We start from the raw sequence: 23,545 nt of genomic DNA on the forward strand, positions 1-23,545 counted from the left end.
AAAGCTATTATTCACCTAGCTGTTGAAGTCTTCGATGCAGACAGCGTTTTAATCTTTTGTTGGTAGGCTATAAATCAAGTGTAACCTTTACTAGACGATTCGTGTGAAGTTTTCAAACCACTCCTGTATGTCCTTTACATAATCATCAGACGATCTCTTCTCTGTGAACCGCAAAGCCGCAAGATGAGCGATGAAACAATAGATGGCACATTTAGTATGTGATCAAATAAGAAGAAAACACTGAGCTGCTTCAGTGCATTACAGGCTCGTCAAAACAAAACCGAATGTAGCTTTTGGTCGCGCTACACCGCTACTTGCTGGAGAAAGTAGTTAGCTACTGGAAAAGCTACATAGTTTTAAAAGCAACTGAGCTACTGAAAAATGTAGTTAAGTTAGTAGCTTAGCTACTTGTAGTTAACTACTACCTAACACTGCGTGGGACTACAGTGATTGGATGTCGTGCAGACACAGGCAGCGCGCGTGCTCTCTCTCTGCATTAGATTAGATTCGATTCAACTTTATTGTCATTACACAAGTACAAGTACAAGGCAACGAAATGCAGTTTAGGTCAAACCAGAAGTGCAATAGCAGCAAGTGCAGGATATACAACGTTTGCATAAGTGCAGGACATGGATTTGTACTGAATATATATAAAAATATATCTATAAATAGAGAAATGGTTATTACTATAAACAGAATTTACAGGTGAATATGTACAGTGAATAAATATACAGATGGCTATTACTATAAACAGAATTTACAGGTGGATATGTACTATGAATATAATATAATATACAGATGGCTATTACTATAAACAGAATTTACAGGTGGATATGTACTATGAATATAATATAATATACAGATGGCTATTACTATAAACAGAATTTTACAGATAGAGGTATACAATGATATGTTAGGCTAAAATGAGGAATATGGCAGTGGATTAAGGTAGTGCAATAAATTATGGACAGAAGCTATCCGAAAAAAATGTAAAAGTGCAGTGGAAAGTGATTGCATATTACAGTAAAGTACGGTGCAAAATGCAAATGTAAACAGTAGGTACTGTAAATAACAGTCGGCAGTGCAAATGAGCATAATACAGTTAAGGTATGGTTGTGCAAAATGCATAAGTAAACAGTTGTTACTGTAATAAACAGTCGGTAGTGCAAATAACAAAGTGAAGGCAGATGTGAGGGGGGAGAGGAGAGTTAGCAGTATATGAGGGAGTGGATCAACGGGGGTTCGAGTTCAATAAAGAGACAGCTCTGGGGAAAGCTCTGCATGCATACAGGTGGTGCACATTTTTTTCACAGATGCAGATACACTAAGAGCGGCGCGGCCGTGTGAAAAAAAAATTTCCCCCAGGTTTTCATGGGAAGTAGCAAGTCTTCTCGAGTCAAAAGGCGCAAGTCCAAGTGACTCACGAGTCATTGATGTTAAAGTCCAAGTCAAGTTGCAAGTCTTTGTACATTTTGTCGTGTCGAGTCTGAAGTCATCAAATTCATGACTCAAGTCTGACTCGAGTCCAAGTCACATGACTCGAGTCTACACCTCTGGTATATACATATATACACACATATACAATCAGGCATAACATTATGAACATTGTTTTCATTTGTTTCACAGCACCTGTTAGTGGGTGGGATATATTAGGCAGCAAGTGAACATTTTGTCCTCAAAGTTGATGTGTTAGAAGCAGGAAAAATGGGCAAGTGTAAGGATTTGAGCGAGTTTGACAAGGGCCAAATTGTTATGGCTAGACCACTAGGTCAGAGCATCTCCAAAACTGCAGCTCTTGTGGGGTGTTCCCAGTCTGCAGTGGTCAGTATCTATCAAAAGTGGTCCAAGGAGTGTTGAACCGCAACAGGGTCATGGGCAGCCAGCCAAGGCTCATTGATGCACGTGGGCGCGTGTGGTCCGATCAAACAGACAAACTACTCTAACTCAAATTGCTCAAGAAGTTAATGCTGGTTCTACCAGAATGACTCGGGAGGCCAGATGAAGTACAATGAAGTAACATTTATTAACAACAGACCAGCAAGTATTATATTTAGAGTTTCTTTAGCATAGGCCCCATCCGTAGCTCTCGTCCCGAGGGTAACAGACTCTGCATTTCCTGCCTGGAGATGAAGGCAGAGGCGCAGTCGACCCCCCGGGAGTTATAGGCAGGGACAAACCTGGTGGTGGTGGGGAGGATGGAGATAAATGTTGGTGTCAGCATCTGCGAACTCAGACATGTATAAGTACCGATCTTTTATACTCTTCCAGAATCTTCTATGAATCTTCCTGGCAGAACTTACTCTAGAGCTTTCATTTCTGATAGAAAGGTGTCAGAATACACGGTGCAGCGCATTTTGTTGCGTATGGGGCTGCATAGCCGCCCTGCCACAAAGCAAAAATGGTCCAGGAATGGTTTGAGAAGCACAGCAACGAGTTTGGGGTGTTGACTTGGCCTCCAAATTCCACAGATCTAAATAGAAGTGGTATAGCTTTGTCATGCCGGTTGCATATATTGTCTATATTGCAATCTAGCAAATACAAAACTCATTTGCTGAACTACTGCAAAAAAAAATCATGTTGCAAAAAGAAATGTGTCACAAAAGGAGTAGACCGAAAATAAAAGCATGTAATCGACACTATCCAACAGGAGAAACGGGGGGGGGGTAGGTTTTCATCCAACTGGAATTGTTTGGATTGCAAAAAGTGGGCGGTCCGTACCAGAATAGAGCTGGAGCTATCTTAACCACTGGTACACAATGCCTACGTAATAGCAAAAAGGGAATTTTCTTTGAGGGTTGAGGCAAGATCTTGCATTTTGTTGAAAGATTAAGTTTACTATGGAATAGCATGTACTGATGAATCCCACACAATAACTCCTGGAACTCACATTAAGAAAGTATTTTTATTTTATTTTATATCTCAATGGGATCTCCTGGTTAAATAAAAGATAGATAAATAAATGAGCTGAATGAGCCTCTGCCAACCGAGAGGGGTACAGAGAAAATAACTAACTTTCTGAGTATGTCACGATAGCACATCACATCAGAACAGCTGACGGTCTAATCAGGAAGGGAAACCCCCAGCCATACAAATAGAGAAGACATTTGCTTGATACAATTGGTACTTACTATATGAGGAAAAATAAAATGCGTTCCAAAAAGGGCATGTACCACACATTAGTGTCTGCTATGTCTTGCTCAACTTCTTCTTGCTGTCAAGTTCATTGCATACTGACTTCCTTTTTGATTCGGATGGACTGACCTTTGCCCAGAGAGCTGTAATAGACTGCTCTGTACGGTCAGATGTTTTTCAGTAAGTGCAAGCTTACGCATGACTTCTATCACATTTTGACCTTGTGAAAAAAACTTGTGATTTGATTATATCAATTTGGTGTGTCTTTATTTTTGTTATTGTTGAAACGCAAACAGAGGTCTAAAAGTCTAATGCTTTTACTTTGCATTTCTCTTATTCAGTACAAAATGTGTCATTACAAAAGTATATAATCAGTATATAAAAATACACAGTATTTAAGTCATTAATATATAATAAGAATCTCAGAATTTCTTAGTATTTGGTTTGAATTGGGTAAAACTTTAACTATAATAGATATCACCATAGGTCCCTAAATGATTAATCAAAGTACAATAAGACAATTGTTTTGTATTACAGGTTTTCTGAAATGTTATGTTTAAATATGCAAATCATATATTATTTTATTAATTAATTAAATATTCACTAATTTCCAAAACGGAAATGTAAACACTGGATAAGACCAGGTTCAGAGTTAATATTTTCTACAGAGGGGATTTCTTTCCACCACTCCATAAATCAGAAAATACGGTTAACAATCAGAAAAAAAAAATCACCATGTTTTCGATGTGGTCTCCAACATTTGGATCGCACTGTAAATTAAAGGGTTAGTTCACCCAAAAATGAAAATTCATAGTACAATTGTCTTATTGTACTATGAATCGGCAAGAATAGTTTTTGTGCGCAAAAAAAACCTAAATAACGACTTATATAGTGATGACGATTTCAAAACACGGAATCATGAAGCTTCGAAGCTTCATGATGCCGTGTTTTGAAATCGTCATCACTATATAAGTCGTTATTTAGGGTTTTTTGCGCACAAAAACTATTCTCGCCGATTTATAAAGTTATTGTAGAACCACTGTAGTGAGATGGACTTTGTAACAACGTCTTTAGTACCTTTTAAGGGTCTTGAGAGTGAATCGTGCATTGTGCCAATGGAGGCCTTTCACAGCCATCAGATTTCAACTAAAATATCTTCATTTGTGTACCGAAGATCAACGGAGGTCTTACGGGTGTCGAACGACATGAGGGTAAGTAATTAATGACAGAATTTTCATTTTTGGGTGAACTAACCCTTTAAATCCTAAGAAATGAAGAGTATTTTTGTTCCTCATTTTGTAATAAAACATTTAAATGGCTTTGGAAAAGGTGGTTGCTTCTCCTGATCCATTTCATAAACTGCACAGTAACATTAAACTATTAAAGGCCACATTTAAAATACAATGCATACAACTGTTTTACCTGTTAACTAGCCACTCCTTCCATCTCAATGCAGCTTTTAATGTTATGATAAACTCTAATTTAAAGTCCCTGTAAAATAGCTTATCAAAAACTAAGCAGCAAAAAATAAGCAGCATTCTCTGCTCTCAAACGCTAGGGGCGTGTCCGCTGTCAGCCCTGAAACCACACCCACTCGTGGGAAAGCTGCCATAGGCACACAAGACAACACTCACTTACAGTTCACGACGGCACCAGATGTCGGCGGGTCGGGAGTAGACATGTGCCGGTAAACGGTAATACGATATACCGCAATAATGAACATGCACAATATTGTTATCGTGGGCACTTCAAAATACCGTGAATAATTATTCATTACGAATTATTCAGATTTTTAGAATTAATTTTAAGAATACTTTACCCATCAACCGTTTAAAATGAAAAACACGTCAAAGAGGAACCTGCTCTGATGTAAATAGACCGTGCATGAGCCGAGCACATGGCGGAATGAGGAGACGTGCTGAAGTGCACATTCATTCTTCGACAGCAGAGGGCGCTGACGGAACAGCAGAAATGCAGCCGTTTCCCCAGTAATCACATAACCTAATACATAATACTTAAACACTTAAGGCTATTCATTTTCAAACTTAAATTTTATATTTTAATCTGGACTAAATTACATGCCCTAGATATTGTTTGAATATGTTCTGACTGTTGTTCAATCACACACTTTACAAGGCTCCAGTATTTAACATTAGTTCCTTCATTAACAAACTGACAATGAAAAATGCTTCTAAAGCATGTATTAATCTTAGTTAAATGTACATTTCAGCATACCTATTGTTCTTTATAATTCTTTTCCACTTTAATCTGTTTTAAATATTTGTTTACTTTATACATTTTTGTGTATTGCTTTATTGTATTTAAATGTTTGGTTCTTTTGTTATAAGAAAGTGATTTAATCTGTTATAGTATGACAACACTTTTTTTTGCAACTTATTTCAATATGGTGATAATACCGTGATAAAAGCTTCAGCAATTAATCGCAACATGAAAATTTGATACCGGCACATGCCTAGTCGGGAGGATGAAGGCCGGCGTGGGAGATAATCGGTTCGGCCCAATTCTGCAGCGGATTATCAGTGAATTACAGGTGTCTCCGATGAAAGTTTGTAAAACTATCCGGTGTAAAGTCACTGCAGAGGCAGGTGTTGGTGGTGATCCTCAGCTCTCCATCAAGGTAGCTGTTCACAAAATGAATCCACCTCTTCTTGATATCATCGTTTTTGTTTTGTAAACCGTTTTGTGGTAGGTTGTAGGCTTTAGGCTGTAGCTGTAGTAACTAACGGTACTGACAGTAACTCGCAATCGAGGGGGCGAACTGATGCGAATGTGCTCTAGTTATAATCGTGTTAGGGGAGGAGCCAGGCTCAGTGCTTCCAGTGTGTCATCAACAGTTATGATAGTGTTGGGGGAGGGGCCATATGCAAGGTGACTCTAGTGCGTCATCGAGCCACCGTTTTAGCCCCCCCTAAAAAATCCTGAACACAGCAACAGTGAAAAACTGTTTAACGGTCCAACTCCACAATTCAGTACTACACAGGTCACAGTCTTTGTAATGTATTTCAGCCATGGGCGTCGGAAGCAAAAAAAAATGTGGGTGGGTCCTCACAGAAAAATTTTACTGGAGTAGCCTAGATGCCATTTACATCAAAGGGTAACTTCAGTGATTTAGCATTAAGCTTTGTATCAGTAGAAACCCCGTTGTATATTTGAATTATGGTACTTTCCCCCCTCATATCCCCCTGAGACGAGAGAATTATATTATTTTATTTCTGGAAAAAATTATTTCTGGATTTTTTGGCCAGGGGCTAAAAACTACAGCCAGTAGAAGGTGCTATTGCGCATGTTTTCAACCCGCCCACAGGGGAGAGATCTCACGCACAGAATGCAAATGCGGTCGGCTCGGCCTTGGGCATTCATAACCGGAGCGATGCGGAGCAAAGTGATTATTTCAACTTTTCAATGAATTTCTATAGAAGTTTAGCTTTCATATACGATTAGAAAATGCACCAGACTGGACATGTGCTGAGAATGACAGCCGCGCTTAACGTTACCTCAGCTCTGCTCAGCTCTTACTTCCCTCTCGTGCTCCTGCTGCGTTTGTCCTGTGACTTTCGTTTGGCTCACTCACACTTTATTGAAAAGACACGTTCAGTTTTTAATTGTAGTGTTTATTCTCTAACTGAACGAAATGATTGTATTATTATGAAGATCAAAACGACGCTGGCGGCGGTGCAGGGAGTGGCCTCGTAGGGCAGCGAAGCAAGTGCATTCTGGGAGTTGTTGTCTTTCAACCACATGAGACAAAAATACATTTTCTGTCTTTTCTCAGTCTAGAAGGCACCAAATTCAAAAATATTTTCACATTTCTACTACATAAATGACACAGTTTAAAAACACATTCATCTTCCCAACGCTGAAGTGCCCCTTTAAGTACAAATATTCCGCTTTGCTTGCTAAACGTCTAGTTGGGCAAGACAAAATTACGGAAATCGCCATATCATTTAGAGTGGCAATAGTGAAGGGGTAAGACAAATGGCATCAAGTTGACGCAAATCGACCCGCGGTTCGAATCCGCCTTTTGCCGAACTCAATCTTCTCCCTTTTCCCATCACATATCAGATCGGAAAGGCATTTATTTTCAATAAAAAGGAAGAAAATATTAGAAAAGTGGAAATAAAGCGTCTAACATGTGTTTAATAATAAGTGTTTGTCGATTAGGGGTAGGTAAACAGACATGTGCTGAATGTTAGAGACGATAAAAGTTAGTGGGTCCAATATAATAGATCATAAAAAGTGGACCATACAATGGTTCCGACACCCATGATTTCAGCAATAAATTTCTAACATTTATAATGTGTTTAGAAACAAATCTCAGAATTACCTTTACAGGGACTTTATTTAGAACTAACAAGCACAGAGGGTAAGCTGCATGTATGGTTCGTTCCTGACAAGACAAGACAAAACAAAACAAAACAAAACCAACAAAAAACACCAAACAAAACTAAACATAAAATACAAAACCATCAAACAAAACAAACAAACAAAACTAAATCATCAAAAAGCACAAAAGAAAACAAAATCAAAACACCAAACATAAAAAACAAAACACCAAAAAAGACAAAAACAAAACAGCCCTCCTTAAAAATGGACAGAGTTTCTACACTAACGATGTGTTGCTGTAAACATGTACTGATCAATAAAGAGGCCTACAAACCGCTCCATCAGAGCGTCTCAGTTTCCACCATGCAGCACACAGCGTAGCTGCTGAGGAGACTCTGGTCTTCTGCCAGCAATCCTTAGCCTCATTATAAATTGAATGGCTCGCTAACTGGCTATCAATGCTGCTGCTATGAATCAAATGTGAAAGATCTGAGATATATGAGGGATGAGGCAGACAAACACTCACCAGCCAAAGCAGAAGAGGGCCAAATAGAAGCCCAGCAGGGTGGCAACTACATGCCGGATGAAGGGACTCGTCTTGCTTGGGTGCAGGTAGAGTCTGAACCAGAAAGCCGTGACCAGGGCGAACAGCTGGCACACCACAAAGTTCACCTAATGAGAGACACAGAAGGTTCATTTTTAGGTGTAAGCAACACAACTTTCAATTAAACTCTTATAGATCAAATCAATTAGAAAGGTTCTTCAGATCAGCCTAGGTCTCCATGTAATTTTCAAATGTATGTCTTCCAGTATATCTGGATTATGGCTTTAACGCTGAATTTAAACTATGTTGACATTAACACAAGATAAATACATTTGTGAAGAGGATAAAGACATGTTAGTGGATGAGAAGAGGAAATTACATCATAACAAGCTTGAAATGTTCCCTAGATTCAGAAGTGGGGGTCACTGTTTGGCTGCTGAGTTCCAGCAGTTAGTCCCTGCTAGTAAATGCCATAACTACAAAAATATGTGGGGGGAAAGCATCTTCCTCCATCAACAGCCATTCAAAAGGAGCGGTGTATTCTGATTAAATACATTTTTATATACTAAATATATACAGTATAGTGAAAAAAGCACTTTCACCATCCCTTGTGTATTTCCCCTCAGCCTTTGCAAGACAGCATGTCCATTAAAATCAATGGATTTAAATAATTTCCTGATGCTGGGAAAACTTTGGAAGAAGTTTGGATTTTATAACATGAAACTCATGTAGGGCAGCATGATTGATGATAAGTACATACTAAACCAGGTATTTCATGCCCAACCACTCTGCAGAATGAATTCTAAGTGGTAAGAAAAGAAACTCACAAACCAATGAAAGCGTCAATGTTTACTGTATCCTACAAAGTCACATCTCGACCTGAACGTTACAGTCTTCTGAGCTTTATACGGCTAATCTCATAATGTACAGTAGGCTGCTGTTGAATCATAGTCTCTTGTCCTTTCTTTAATTTCAGGAACATTTTACTTGCACAAGATCATTGCTTACCACTGTATGAGCAAAATAAAGTTTGTTCCAACTGTTTTTTTCTTTCTTCTTTTTTTGGTGAACTTTATCTCTTTAACTCATAACTTCATGAGTGCAATAGTCAAAACAATACAGAGTACACCGAAATACTAGCGCTCAAGATCCTGACGATAAAGGAGGTAATGAAAGCAGCTTTTAAATCTAAACCCTTCCTAAGCATCACCAGTATTAATCAGGAGTTTCTCACCGATTGTGAGCAGTAAGTGGTGAGAGGAGAGATATAAAGCTTGTCCATTACCTAATGGACAGTTTATATCAGCGCTAAAGCTGCTTTTCTGCCATTATGGAAGCTGATGAGGCACTGGTTATGTTCGGGATGGGGTACTGTCAGCACAATGCTTACTGCAAAATACATACTGGCCACATACACAATAAAGTTTCTGAAATGACAACCGCAGTTAAATACGTGCATGAATCCCCTGTCGTTCTCTGTGTGTATGGAACACACCTCACTCAACAATAGCATGAGCGCTTTTGGTATCCAGTATGACTACCCACTTGACCAAAGTGATATTATAGCAACCAAAGACTTTTTTTAATCAGATCACTATCGACAGAGGCGTTGTGTTTTGTATTGGAAGGCTGCTTCACAAAGCGCCCTATGGGCTTGGCTCGTAACACAATCCAGTTTATGGAGTTGTTAAAGTATGGGTGACGATCTTTTTGTCTTTTAAAGCTTTTGGATTATTAGGGGCCAAGCCCTGAAAGGGCTGTAGCCCCTATTGTATCTGTTAGTTTTCTTATTATTCCTCCCCACTGGGTGTCTATCGCAGCCCTATGAACCGTAAGTAGGAAAATGATGAAATTTGGCAACATTGATGCTCATGAAAAGTAATTTGACCAAATTTGGAGTCTCTACAACCAACTCCATTGCGCCACCACCAGTTCAAAAATTCAACATTAAAACTGTTATAACTTTTGAACCCTTTGAGGTAGAAAAATGAAACTTAGTACACCTGATTCCTCTCATCATGCTGATCACATTCATCAGCTTACATCAAAACTCCGCCCTTTACAGTAGCAGCCATTTTGAAAAGTACAGAATTCAGTTTTTTCGCTACTCCTCCTTCAAAATTTGTCCAATTTTGTCCAAAATTCTCACATGAACTTTAGAAACAGCCGCAAAGAAATGACTGAACAGAATTTTTTTATTCATCTTTATTCAAAAGTTATGATGTTACGAACTTAACGAGGTCGACCCAAAATTAGTTCTGAGCCTGTATCTCGGCCAAACTTTGATCAATCGAAACGAAAATTCGTATGCTTCATCGGACCCATGATCTGAGGGTCCATGCCAAAGTTGGGAACAGCGCCACCTACAGGTCATGAGATATGGAAAATAGCTATTTCTCATATGAGCTATTGCTCATAACTTCTGAACGGTTTGTCAGAAAATCATAATCTTGGTGTCTATGGATTCCTCGTGTCATGCTGAATCCAATCAGATGAACCACGTCACCGCCATTTTGAATTTTGTCATAAATTGCTATATCTTTTAAAATATTTGACATATCTGCACAAAAATTGGTATGCACGATCGACAGCATGTCCTGAACGTACATGAGAAGTTTCCGAACATCGCCACCTAGTGTTCCAGAGATATACAATTTTTGGCTAAAACGTTTATAACTTTTGAAAACATTGTCCAAATTTTGTGTAATTTATGTCATTTTCTTCCCTGGCTTATGCCGATTCCGACGATATCTCATTTGTCATTTTACAAACATGTGACTGTCCGCCATATTGAAACAAGTGAAAAACTGTTTTTTCGCTACTCTTCCTTCAAAATCGGCTCAGATGATCTTTGGACCGAGCCGCACAGAAATAACTGAACGGATTTTTGATATTTGCTACCGTTCTTGAGAAATTAATCTCTGAAGTTGACCTTGCCTGTGTAAGTGTCTTTATGCTAGTTAGCTTAGCATGCCAATTGGTTAATTGCAAAATGTGCTTCTGTTCCAGACATTGAGTCTTTCTGAGATTGACCTAAACTGAACTTTTTAAATATTAAATGCTGTGCATTTATTTAAAAAAATCTTCACTTTGAGTCGATTCTCTCTAGAACTATGGAACTTCGGCAGACGTTCAAACACACACCTGCCCAGTGGCGCAACAAGATGAGAGACGGGTTCCTGAACCGGAGATGTGGGGGTTCGAGTTCAGTGGGGGACAACTTTGTGAAATTGCCTCTGCGTTGCGTGAAAGCCCTTTCGGGGCTTGGCCCCTTACAACTGCTTGCAGTTCTTGTTTAGGTTTATTTTTGGCTTGATCTTGTTTGTTATATTACCCCATGATTTACTCACCCTCAAGCCATCCTAGGTGTACATGACATTCAGACAAAAACAATTGGAGTTATATTAAAACATGTCCTGGCTAATCCATGCATTAAAATGGCAGTAAATGGCCAAAATTGGAAGCCCAAAAAAGTGTATCCATCCATTTATAAAAGTTAATCCACTCCTTCTAAAGTGAATCGATGGGTTTGTGTAAAAAAAATATTCATATTTAAAAAGCAAAATATCTAGCTTCCACCAGACCGCCTTCCGTATTCAACTTACACAAAAAGTGTAACGCCTCTCGCAGTTCGAAAAGCTTATGCTAGGTCCGACATCATACGTTTCTGAAGTTACGCTTTTTCCTTAAATTGAATACAGAAGGCGGTCTGGCGGAAGCTGGATATTTTTCTTTATAAAGTTTTAAATATGAATATTTTTCTTACACAATCCATCGATTCACTTCAGAAGGCCTTTAGTAACCCCTTGGAGCCGTTGTGGATTAACTTTTATAAATGGATGGATAAACTTCAGATTTTGGCCATTTACTGCCATTATAATGCTTGGATTAGCCAGGGCATTTTTTTATATAACTCCGGTTGTATTTGTCTGAAAGAACGTATATATATATAAATACACCTAGGGGTCATTTTAATTTTTGGGTGAACTATCCCTTTAACAAGTAGTTGCTCAGTATTATAGGATGCTATGTTATTGACACATGACCTCACATCGAATTGCACGTTTAATTCAGAAAGTTTTAACCAGTTATCACAGGAAATGTACACATTACTTAATATTTTGGTGAATAACGGCAAGGGGATTCCGGTTCATTCATCACTCTCAAAATGGGAGGTCGATTCAAGCGCATTGCATTGTGTGATACACTACTGCACATTTTGCTGAATACAGAAGGTCATTCAGGTATTGTATGCATACAGAAAATATGCATAGTGTGCAAAATATACATATTGCAAAAACAGTACAAGTTGCTACTTTGAATATATCCTCGGCTGGGGAGCAACACAGACACATTACATTTCTCCCTGCTGCTTAGTGGCCTTCTGTCTGACCCGTGTGTGTGTGTGTGTGTGTGTGTGTGTGTGTGTGTGTGTGTGTGTGTGTGTGTGTGTGTGTGTGAGAGTGTGTGAGAGTGAGAGAGAGAGAGAGAGAGAGAGAGTGTGTATGTATGTGTGTGTGCGTGTGTGTGTGTGTGTGTGTGTGTGTGTGCGTGTGTGTGTGTGTGTGTGTGTGTGAAATAAAGCAAGAGTGAGGTCATCTTCATGTGCCTGCTACCATGCAAATGAGTTACAGCTCAACAAAGAAACAATCCATCACTAGCTTAAAATAACTCCGCCTTCCCGACCCTGCACTCTCCATTCATTTTACTCCAGCTTAGTTCACTCATTCAATTTTACTTGACAGGGACAAAGCATGTCTATTACAATAAGCGTGGCCCATCCCGTCTCAGTCTCCATCCGAAATAAGGTTAGGCTTGAGTTTGAGTACTTTAAGATATTTCACGCCAGTGATTGATTATGCTTACTTGTTCTGTTTTCTAAACAGGCTTTCATCTCAATGGCAGATCATTTGACACATGTTGTACACACTGTAGACTGACAATTGAAAAAGACAGTGTCACAAAATCCTATCCTAAGGCATTCCGTTTGCAGAGTAACTGTACTCAATGCCGGATTAGAAATGACAGAAAATGGCTTTACGGAGTCTGAATCATGAAAATATGTTCATTAATGTAATTTAAATTACATAACACTTGTGAAATTATTTTATAGAAGCTAAAAGAGCTTGGGTTTTGTCAAACCTTTTTTCACAAGAAGAAAGAAAATACTAAATCGCAACTTCCTACAGCATAGCCTAGTTTGGCCTTTTAAAGGTGCAGTGTGTAATATTTATGAGGATCTATTAACAGAAATGCAATATAATATACATAACCATGTTTTCAGTGGTGTATAAAGACCTCACACAATGAACCGTTATGTTTTTATTACCTTAGAACGAGCCATTTCTGTCTACATACACCGTGGGTCCCCTTACAGTGAAGTCACCATTTTGCACCGTCATGTTTCTACAGTAGCCCTAAACGGACAAACTTCTCTACAGAGCGCTAGCTACTCTCTGCTGTCTCAAACGACAACATCTTTGTCCTGTGTCGGCCACCGTAGCTTCTCTATGTGTTTCAAAAGGGAGGGGTGAGCGGTTGAAATTCTTAACCTCACTGCTAGATGCCGCAAAAATTTACACAGTGCACTTTTAATTTAAATATGACATTGTTCCACTGATGCTGAAATGGTTGAATAAAACATTTAATTGTTTTTTTAGTTAGCCTTTAGTTGGTGAGCTTACAGCTATAGCCTTTGAAAATACATACCGCATACCAACAAAGCTAAAAATAGTCAAACTAAATATTTAAAATGGTTTGTTTTTGTTCAGTTTCAGTTAACACAAAAATACACAAGGCATTGAGGAAGGGGGAACATTTTCTGATTTGTCTAGTGACTAAAATAAAATGTTCCTCCCTATTCTAAGAAAATGTCAATAAATGTGCTGGAAAGACGAGAATAGCATTCTGTTTAGCATAAAACCTTGGGGAATGTTATTGAAACTTCAAATAAGAAGGCTTTTGGCTTGTTTTCGCTGGTCTATTTCTGTCATTCCCTTGAGACATCTCTCATCTCCTTGGTCCCCTTCAGGTCCTTGTCACTTTCATTCTGGATCTCCCTGTCTGAAATGTTTCAACTGCTGGAAATGTGTCCTGCCTTGACAAGAAACCTCACGCATCTCCTTACAGGCAGTTATACTGTACAGAAGCAGCCATTGTTTTCCATGATGCACTGTAGGTCAACAGTGGGCCATAAACAATAGCTCATTGGCTGCTTCTCTGTAACCCCCCCCCCCCACCCCCCACCCACGCTTTCTTTATCACAGGAAGCATTGTTATTGGAAGAATAAATCTGGTGCGCACACACACACACACACACACACACGCACAACTATAAGTAATTGTGGTCGGGCAGATTTATGGAGATGATGTGCCTTTGCCATTTTTCTATTGTTACATCTCTAAGTGCTCTTTCACGATTGAACTGACATAAGCCGGTGTTTGTGGTCGCTTTAGAGCCATTAAAAAGAACCACAGAATTGCACTCAATTAATTTGGGACATTAAATCCCAATTAAACATAACCTTATCTTTGCTCTAAAATTCACACAGTTTGAAAACAGAGTAGCGCTTGGTGGACAATGTCTCTCATGTTTTATCAACCAGAAAGCAAAAGCGAAAACAGTTAAAATTATAGCATTGCATGATGATGACACAAACATTGACAGTGTTTCCTGAACGATGCAAATGAGCATACGCATCACATCACCGCACTCATTTTTGCTAGTTAAAAAATGTAACGCATTAAAAAAAAAGAACACTATATTTGAAAAACGTGAAAACAAGCGTTGCTTTATTCTATACGGGGCAGGTCAGTCCCTCATGACCAATGTTCCCTCTAAGCTGCGCGCAAAAAAATAAAATGCTTTTTAAAAATCGTACACTTGGTGACTTTATTGGTACTTGGTATATGAACACCCCAAAAAATTGAGGACAGGATTTGAAAAGTCTAAGTGGTCGTAAAAAGAATTGTCACACTCAGGACTTTTGGGTCAAAAATGACCCCCATAGGAAATGAATGGGAAATTGGCAAAAATATGAAAATACATAGAAATAGTTTTTTGTGCATACAATCTACAAATCAGCCAGGATGCAGAAAAAAAGGACTCAACAGTGAAGGGATGAATCTCTAAAACACAATGAGTGCAAAACAGACAAAAAAACCTCACACACACACACACACACACACACACACACAAAAACACAATTAGCTTTTGGAATGGCACGTGTTCATTTGTGTGTGCGTGTGTTTTTGTGTGTATAAGTGTGTGTGTGTGAGTTTTTTTGTCTGTCTCTTGATGTTTTAGAGATTTACCCCTTCACTGTTGAGTCCTTTTTTTCTGCATCCTGGCTGATTTGTAGATTGTATACACAAAAAAAACTCTGTATTTTAATATTTTTGCCAATTTCCCATTCATTTCCTATGGGGGTCATTTTTGACCCGAAGGTCCTGAGTGTGACTTTTTTTTTTTACGACCACTTAGAATTTTCAAAAATGGGTCATAATTATTGCATAAATATTAATTATAAATCATAAAATGATCTCAAAACACCAAAAAAGAAAATAAAAAATATTATTGAACAAAAATATATTTCATTGATTTTACTCAAATGTTTTTTATCTTAATCCCGCCCAACGGGTCATTTTTGACCCGAAGGTCCTCACTGAGTGTGACCCATAAATGAAGTACCCCAGAGGGTTAAAGAAGAGTGGCTTGATTAAGTGGTGGAAATAACAGATGATGGATACAGCACGGTAACAAAACAGACATTTAGAGGTAGACCCACCACAAGTGTTTGAAAACCACAAACCCACCACATGCAAACTCTAAACACCAAAGTAACACACATCAGTTTAAATAGATGTGTGTGTGTGGCTTGGGTTTCAGTGATGTTTAGATAACTATAAAAGAGTGCACATGTTCCCTTCAACAGATTTCGCTATTAGATCTATTTAATTACTTCAGTTATTTTTTTTTTTAACAAATTGAAGTATTTAAACTGATATAATATACTATCAGTTTAAATACTTCCATTCGTTTTTATATTATATTATAGACTATTATAATTGTATTATAGTGTAAGCTTAATAAACAACTGATCTCACAAGGGGATTGTTTAGGGATCCTTGCCATTAAAACGTTTGAAAACCCCTGATATAGAAAATCTTGGAAATTCATAAGCAATAAACAAACATTTAATATAGATGGTTTAATGCTGCCTGTCGCCACTAAATGACTGTACAAAAACACATTAAGAACCATCTCAATGTAACCACTTAATTTTTTTCATATTATATATTATATTTATTATATTATATTATTATATTAAATGATGAAACCACTTTTTTTGTGTGTTTACATACACTCAGGTGACCAAAATGTCCGCCCAACAGAGAAAAGTTTTGCTCCGCGAGAAAAGAAATTAGAGGGAATATTGCTCACGACCGCTGCCATATTGACATCACATGACCAGCTGTGTCATACAATTAACTGAGTAACTATTTTATTAACAATACATTTTCTTTAAAAAAAAATAAGTTATTAAAAATACCTTTCGTTTTCCACAGAAGAAAGTAGGGCTGTCAAATCTAGCAGTACTACCAGTATCAGTCGGTACTAAAATAAAAAAATTGAAAAGTACTAGTCAGCATTTCTGCAGTACCGGAATTACAGAGTACCTGGTATATTCTGTAAGCGCTGATAGATGTTGCTTTCAAACGCTCTCGTTCATTTTCGTTTGAGCACTATCTGAGCACTTATCTGAGCATCAAAGGTTTCTATTTACAGTGTGTTTTTACAAACGTTGAGCATTGTAGTCAAATCCCAATCATATCTGTTGAGTGTGTGAACACAATAGGGCTCAATAAGGCTACGTTTACACTGGCAGCCTTAGTGCTCACTGGTCAGTTCTGATTTATTGCTCAGATCTGATTTTTTTTATATATAGCTGTTTGTGGTTTTCAATGTGTGAACAGATCATGGTCTTGGACTGACCCGCATGCGCAAAAGATTGATAAAAAAAAGACCTCATGCAGCATGCTGTCATAATGAGGTAAACACAAAGGACATTAAAGCAAGCAATATCGTATTTATTAATAGTGTGATCTGCCACAGAAGCCAGTGAATTTATGCGCAGGCAATATAAAAAACAAAGACGAGGATACGAAAAAAGAGAGTTTTTAAACCTTTATGATACGAGCCCTCATGTTTTGCTTGTAACTGTAATACTTATAAGCCCTTCCACTGACTACCTTTCGCAACTGTCTTGATAAATTCAGGTGTGTAAAATCTCACTCCCCATGAGTGCAGAATTGTGATGAATTTTGATCTAGAGCAGTGGTTCCCAAACTTTTTAGAGTGGAGTATCGTCTGAGGCATTTAGCAGCCTTCTGCGTACACCCTCTCTTCCACACACCCTTTCCATTATTTTACAATATTTGCCCCCAAAATTGTGCCCCCCTAAATTTTACCTTCATAAATATCTTTATGACATTAAGTATTTAAAAAAAACGTAGAGACAAATGCAATGATGATAAAAACGAGGTGATTCAGCCAGTAGGCTGTGGCTTACGTTGGAACAAATTTTTTTTTAATGTAAAATAGAGCAAATACTGACAATACTGTGTTGAACTTCACTTAATATTACCCTTTTCTTTGTTGAACTGTTAAAATCAATGTCACGTTCGCAAGCGTGTGGATATTTGGATTTGCATTCTTGCTCATATAATATATATCACAAACGGTGTGTGTTTGTATCGAACAGTTTGAATCTTTTATCCATCTCTATGCACAGTCTGTGCCAGGCTATTTGTTCTTCATGCTAGTAAGTGAAAAATCTACATGTACACTGTCGAGAAAACGGCAGTAATGTAGCGCTATTTGCAAAGGCAGCAGACTCTGCATGCAACCTATTTGCACCCATATGCACGCTGCTTGTGTGGAAAGGGATGCGGTCAGTTGTGACCGCAAAACATGGGGTATTTTGATTGGATGGCATGTGATTGGATGTCATTTGATTGGATGTCATGCTCAGTTTTAATGTTATTTTAAGATGGGGCAGAATTCTCAAAACTCAGTATTTTGTTCGCGTTTTTTAAAACAAATACAAACATCTAGAGACCATGCAAATCTTTAGAGAGCTATGATCACCAGTCTAAATAGCATAAGTCTCAGCAGTAAGGACACAGAGACCTAAAGAGAGACAGTGATGACAGATTTTGTCCCCCTTTGGCTCTAAACCATCTCTCTTTGCAGGAAGCCATCTGGCTTTGTTTCCACAGGCACCTTCAGCCTTTCAGCTGAGAGAGAAATATTTGAGGAAAAAGGACATTTGGGAACATAGAGAAACAGGGAATGACTTACTAAAGGTCAATATTAAGATCTGGCCACTGTGTGCTGAGTAAATATCAGAGAAATGTAAACAATCCTCAACCATATTTGAGGATAAATGTATACTAGCATGTAGGGCGAGAACTAAGCTCATATTGTACTAAAGCTCAAACATGGGTTTCTAAATGTGACTCCAAAGGGTGTGGGTATCAAAAAGAAAAATGTCAACAAACATGCTAAATATAGGTAAAGGAAACTAAGGAACTAAATGATTTAAACTAGTCCCTGAATTTAAACACAAGCGACAAATTCAAGCCTTCATGTAGATGTAAACATTCATCTCTGCCAAATCATTCCCAGTTATGGTATCGGAAATTTCCAACTTCCCACTTCTGAAGTCATGATTACGAGCTGGTCACATTCAAGTGCTTTGTTGTCGGAAAGAACAGGAATCATGGAGGACGCCAGGTTTATTCTTGCCTATTTATTGGAAAAATCGCATTAAAGCCAAAATGATATTTAGCGCCCCATTCACTGACAACCATATAAACATTCACTGCGCTATCTAGATCTGGAATTTCTGTCAAATTCAGGCTGTTTTCGCTGTGTATAAAGCATACAACACTCTTCAAATGATTATTCATATATGTAAATATGCGCTACTTTAATGACCAGACAAGGCAATGTAGCTGTCGTGGAAAAAAAACTAGTAAAGAATGCCAGTCACAGTCGTTCTCCCCTCAGCCGTTTAAAGTTTATGGCACGCCTAACTCGGGTATCAAAATTATCCCAGAGCTTCCCAGAGGTAAACAAATTTTTAACTAGAAAACTTGTTTTTATGATAATTCATATAGCATGTGACCACATTAAACAGGCAAACCATGGATGGCACTTCATTATCATGATCAGATCTTTAAAGGCACAATATGTAATTTTCGCCACTAGAGGTCACTTATTCAAAACAAAGGGGTAGCTTGATGACAGAACCATGGGAGTTGTTGTCTTCACCTCTATAGCCAGTGGAAGGGACTTATATTCACGGATGAGCTAATGTATTAAAGATTTATTAACATTACAGCACATTCACTACGCATGTTCTTTTTACATTGTTTTTGAACCATCAACTTTGAGGGACCCATCCGCTTGCATTATACAGACTCATGGTTATCTATATTTGGGAAAGCATAAGTGTGAGTAAATGATTAGAGAATTTTCATTTTTGGGTGGAGTATCCCTTTAACTATCTACATGGTTAGTTACAGTCATATAACAACATGAAGAAACTATTTTGCCACAGAAGTTAAAATAAAGTCTAAAATGTAATAGATTTAGTATGAATCTTCAAAAATTCAGTCAAAATACCACAGATATCATACAAAATACCTGTTAAACAGTCACATTAATTGAATAAATCTGAATTTGCGCAGCTTAACATAACATACGTTTAACTGTTCATTATATGGCCATTGCATTAATTTTCTTCATCTGTATCTTTTATCCTTATCTATAGTCATAATAAATATAAACAGAAATAACAAATACTTTAAAACACACAGTAGCCTTTCAGCTAGCACAACAATCATTCACAAAACAGACGGATGACAAATAGAGTGATGAGGAGGAGTGAGTAGTGTTTTTAGAAAGTGACTGGTCTCTGAAATGGAAAATTGACCTGCAAGTCATGTTTACAATCAGTATCCCTGACTACACGTCTCAGGTAGTTATGAATAATCACGTAGCATAGTGTCTAAAGTTAAAAATAGCATCAAGTGCGTGCAGGTCTCACTCAAAAAAAGAGGTCATACCACTTTGAGTGGTCTAGCATGGCAATTAGGTCAAGTTATGCTTTGGAACATGGTTAACAAACCAGCTCAGGTAGACCCCCAAAATAGACATGGTGGTCTACCAGCTCCAACAAGGTCGAACAAGATGGATCAACAGTGGTCCCAACGATTTGAAGATTTTAATGACCAGCAGAAGCTGGTTTTAGTTGGATTTTCCAGCAGGTATTGCTTTCATTCTGAGAAACACAAGCTACTGTTTGAATATGAGATGTAAAGATTTGACATGAACATGAACATCAATATTTGTAATGCTGTTATATTTCATTAGCTTTTAGAAGCTAAAGAAGCTTGACAACCTTTGATTCAGACTTTTATGGAAGTGATTTATTGGTTGTTGCATCATCCTTTCATGACTCGTTCTTGGTACAAAACCCTTAATTTTGGTTTGTGACTTATTAAATAAGGCTTTGATTCTGACTAGTCTAAAAACATTTATGTGATGTCATTGGGGCAGGGGCGCTGCTAAGGGGGGGAAAGTTGGGACGATTCTAAGGGCCCACGCACTTTTGGGGCCCCCAGAGATTGGTTTTATTAGTAGTAACAGTACTAGTAGTAATGTAATAGAAATTATAAATGTATAATCTACCAAACGGTTACAAAGTTAACAAAATTATGGCTTATTTCTGCATTTCCGGCAAAATCAAACGCTCCACTCATGAACCGCTCACGGGTAAAACGACATTTGCTCAAATCCCACTCCGACATGAAATTTTTCGGTACTGTAGGCTACTATATTGTTGTAGCCATTAAGAAAAGGTATTTCGTTTTATATTTATGTTTAAATATTATAATGTTATTTTTGTATGTCTATCTATGTTGTCAATCTGTCAATCTATGTTGATTATGAAAAGTGAACAGCATGAGTGAGAAAGGACACATCGTAAGATGTGCAATGCCAGGAGACAAGGAGTGGGTCAGACGTGACTTTGACCGCTTCATCAAGTTTTGTTTAGTAGAAAGCCTTTCTTTAAAGTGAATTTCATTTTGTAAAAATTTTATCTTAATTTTAATCAATGTTTCATCAGCCAATTGGGGCATTCTGGGTTGAGCGAGCGGAGCTTAATTGGTCAGTATTATTAAATAGCAGACAAAGATTTTGGATAGCTAGGTTGGTGCGGTAGAGGGCCCAAAATCATTTTCTTTCATAGGGCCCAAAATTGCTAGTGGCGCCCCTGCATTGGGGTGCTTTCACACTGGCAGTTTAGTTCGAAACGGGGCATGGTTTGCATAAAAAATTGGTATTTTGAAATTTGACATTTGGACTCTGCAGCGCACCGAACCCAAGACTACTTGTAGGAGGTGGTCTGAGTACGGACGCACTGGAACTGTGGTGTGATTCACGTGAATGTGAAAGATACTCAGACACGGGTAAGAGTGAGTAGGGGATGATTTACCTGGGATATACATCCTGTTTTATATCACGTTTGTTATGACGCAAGATGAACGTAAATGCACTGGGGTTCAATAGAATCAAGTGAGTGTGAAACCAGACCAACACTGCGGGGGACACCTGGATCAAACGCACTCGGATTCGGACTGTGGCAAACATGCCCAGTGTGAAAAACCCCTTAGGCCGCGTGTCCACCAAAGTGTTTTAGCCTGCTGAAAACTTGGCATGTTTGGTTAAATTAAAACGAACCCTGTTGCTCTGTTAGTGCGGTTCATTTGAATAAGTGTTAATGCTGCCATCTGAACCCTGGTGCGCACCAAACAAGTGGACCGAGAAAGATTGGTCTTGGACCGCTTCTAAATGAACTCTGGGGCAGTTTGAATGAAATATGAACGCAACACGGACCAAAATACATCTAAATTGACCAAAATCAGGACATGGTGTCACAAGATGCAACCCTAAAAAGGACGAATGTTGCCCAGTATCAGAACCGCATCTCCTCACAACAGATCGTTTGTGTGTGTGATGGAGGGATTCCTACCGCTTTTTTGACTCCTTTGCACATTTTATAAGCTCTTCACGAGTTCTCAGCTGGTCAAAATAGCATCATATGTAGACTACGCACATACAACACACGCATTTAGCCCAGCACACCACATTGTTTTAAATGTTTGTTAACACCTTTCTGGAGTTTTATGTTAGGCTTTAATGTCCTTAAGAATATATATTTGCAGTACCAAAAACCATCTCAATATATTTTTACAGCTCCTCTCTCAGGAGCTCTGCTAAGAACAGGTCGATTTTGGCATGTCTAATTCATATTCAGGAGCCTCTCTTCTGATTGGCCTGTTGTTTTTTGAGTGACGCACGGCCAGGCCAACCACAGGTAACAAGGGTCATGTATGCTATAGCCTGCTGTGGCTTGGTGATATTTGATACTTACAAGTAAGGTAAATAGAAACACCGGTAATGATGGTCACTGCTGAGGTAAATGTTGTCCGGCTTTACATGTTTGAGCCGAACTCAGACCCCGAATCGGCGATGACAGGAGACAACTGCGCTTAAAACAGAAGATTTCTTTTTTTTTTACTTCTTTCGCCATTAGGGTTAGGAACACGTTAGCATCACGTTAGCATTGCATAACTGTTTACAAACTATAATTTGAGATGATGCTGGCTCCATAATGTATCATAAAATGTGTGAGAAGTTTACTTAAGAGTTGCAGATTTGAGGTCGGACCCAACAAATGTAGGGACTGCAGGATCTTTGATGAGTAGCTTCTTTGAAAAAACGGCATTGAACTGTGCCTGATCGACGAAGCAGTCACTTGTGAAATGTGCAGAACAGACAGTTAACTAAATGTTGAACTAAATTGCTGTGGTATTTCCGAATAAATAAACATTAGCCAATAGCCACTGTTCTCTTATATTAATGTTGTTCAAAAGCCTGTGCAATGATGTAGTTCCCTGACATCCATCGACTGAACAGCGTTTTCTCGACATGTTTCCGTGCTGTTGTTGCTCAGCAATGGCATGGATGCAATGTTGTCTGGGGGTTTGGCAAAAGAAGGGTGGGACGGTGGGCAGTGCTCAGGGTGGTGAATGAAGGCGTTGACTGAGTGGTTCTGACGTCAAATTTTTACGGAAGTCACAACGGCTCATGAATAGTCACAGCTACTTTATGCAGGCTGTGTGCATTTGACTGTGGATTGACTGTTTTGAAACGTAGGAAATTTCATTTGACATTGACAATATGGGACCTTAAAGTTCCGTTGTGAAATATATACATCATAAAAGAAAACCAATCAGGTTTCAACGTATCCCCATGTCTTTACGTACGGTGTTAAACATGCCAATGTGAACACTAAGCTGACCAGGGCTAAATGTTTTGGGGGGGGTTGTCCATAGAATTGAAAATAATTGAAATCATAAGCTCAAAAATAGCTAATTCTAATGGGGGAA

The 23,545-nt window shown here is 38.4% G+C and overlaps 1 protein-coding gene across 1 annotated transcript in view; it reads right to left on the minus strand.

Annotated features, from left to right (window-relative positions):
* Nucleotides 1-23,545, minus strand: part of mboat2a (membrane bound O-acyltransferase domain containing 2a) — a 90,076-nt gene that overhangs the window by 38,686 nt on the left and 27,845 nt on the right. The window contains exon 2 of the mRNA XM_079833803.1: nt 8,003-8,148. Coding sequence (XP_079689929.1) covers nt 8,003-8,148 — 146 coding nt within the window. The remainder of the gene's footprint in view (nt 1-8,002; nt 8,149-23,545) is intronic.

Source organism: Gobio gobio, assembly GCF_949357685.1.
Source record: "Gobio gobio genome assembly, chromosome: 13".
In the NCBI taxonomy this organism is placed as follows: domain Eukaryota; kingdom Metazoa; phylum Chordata; class Actinopteri; order Cypriniformes; family Gobionidae; genus Gobio; species Gobio gobio.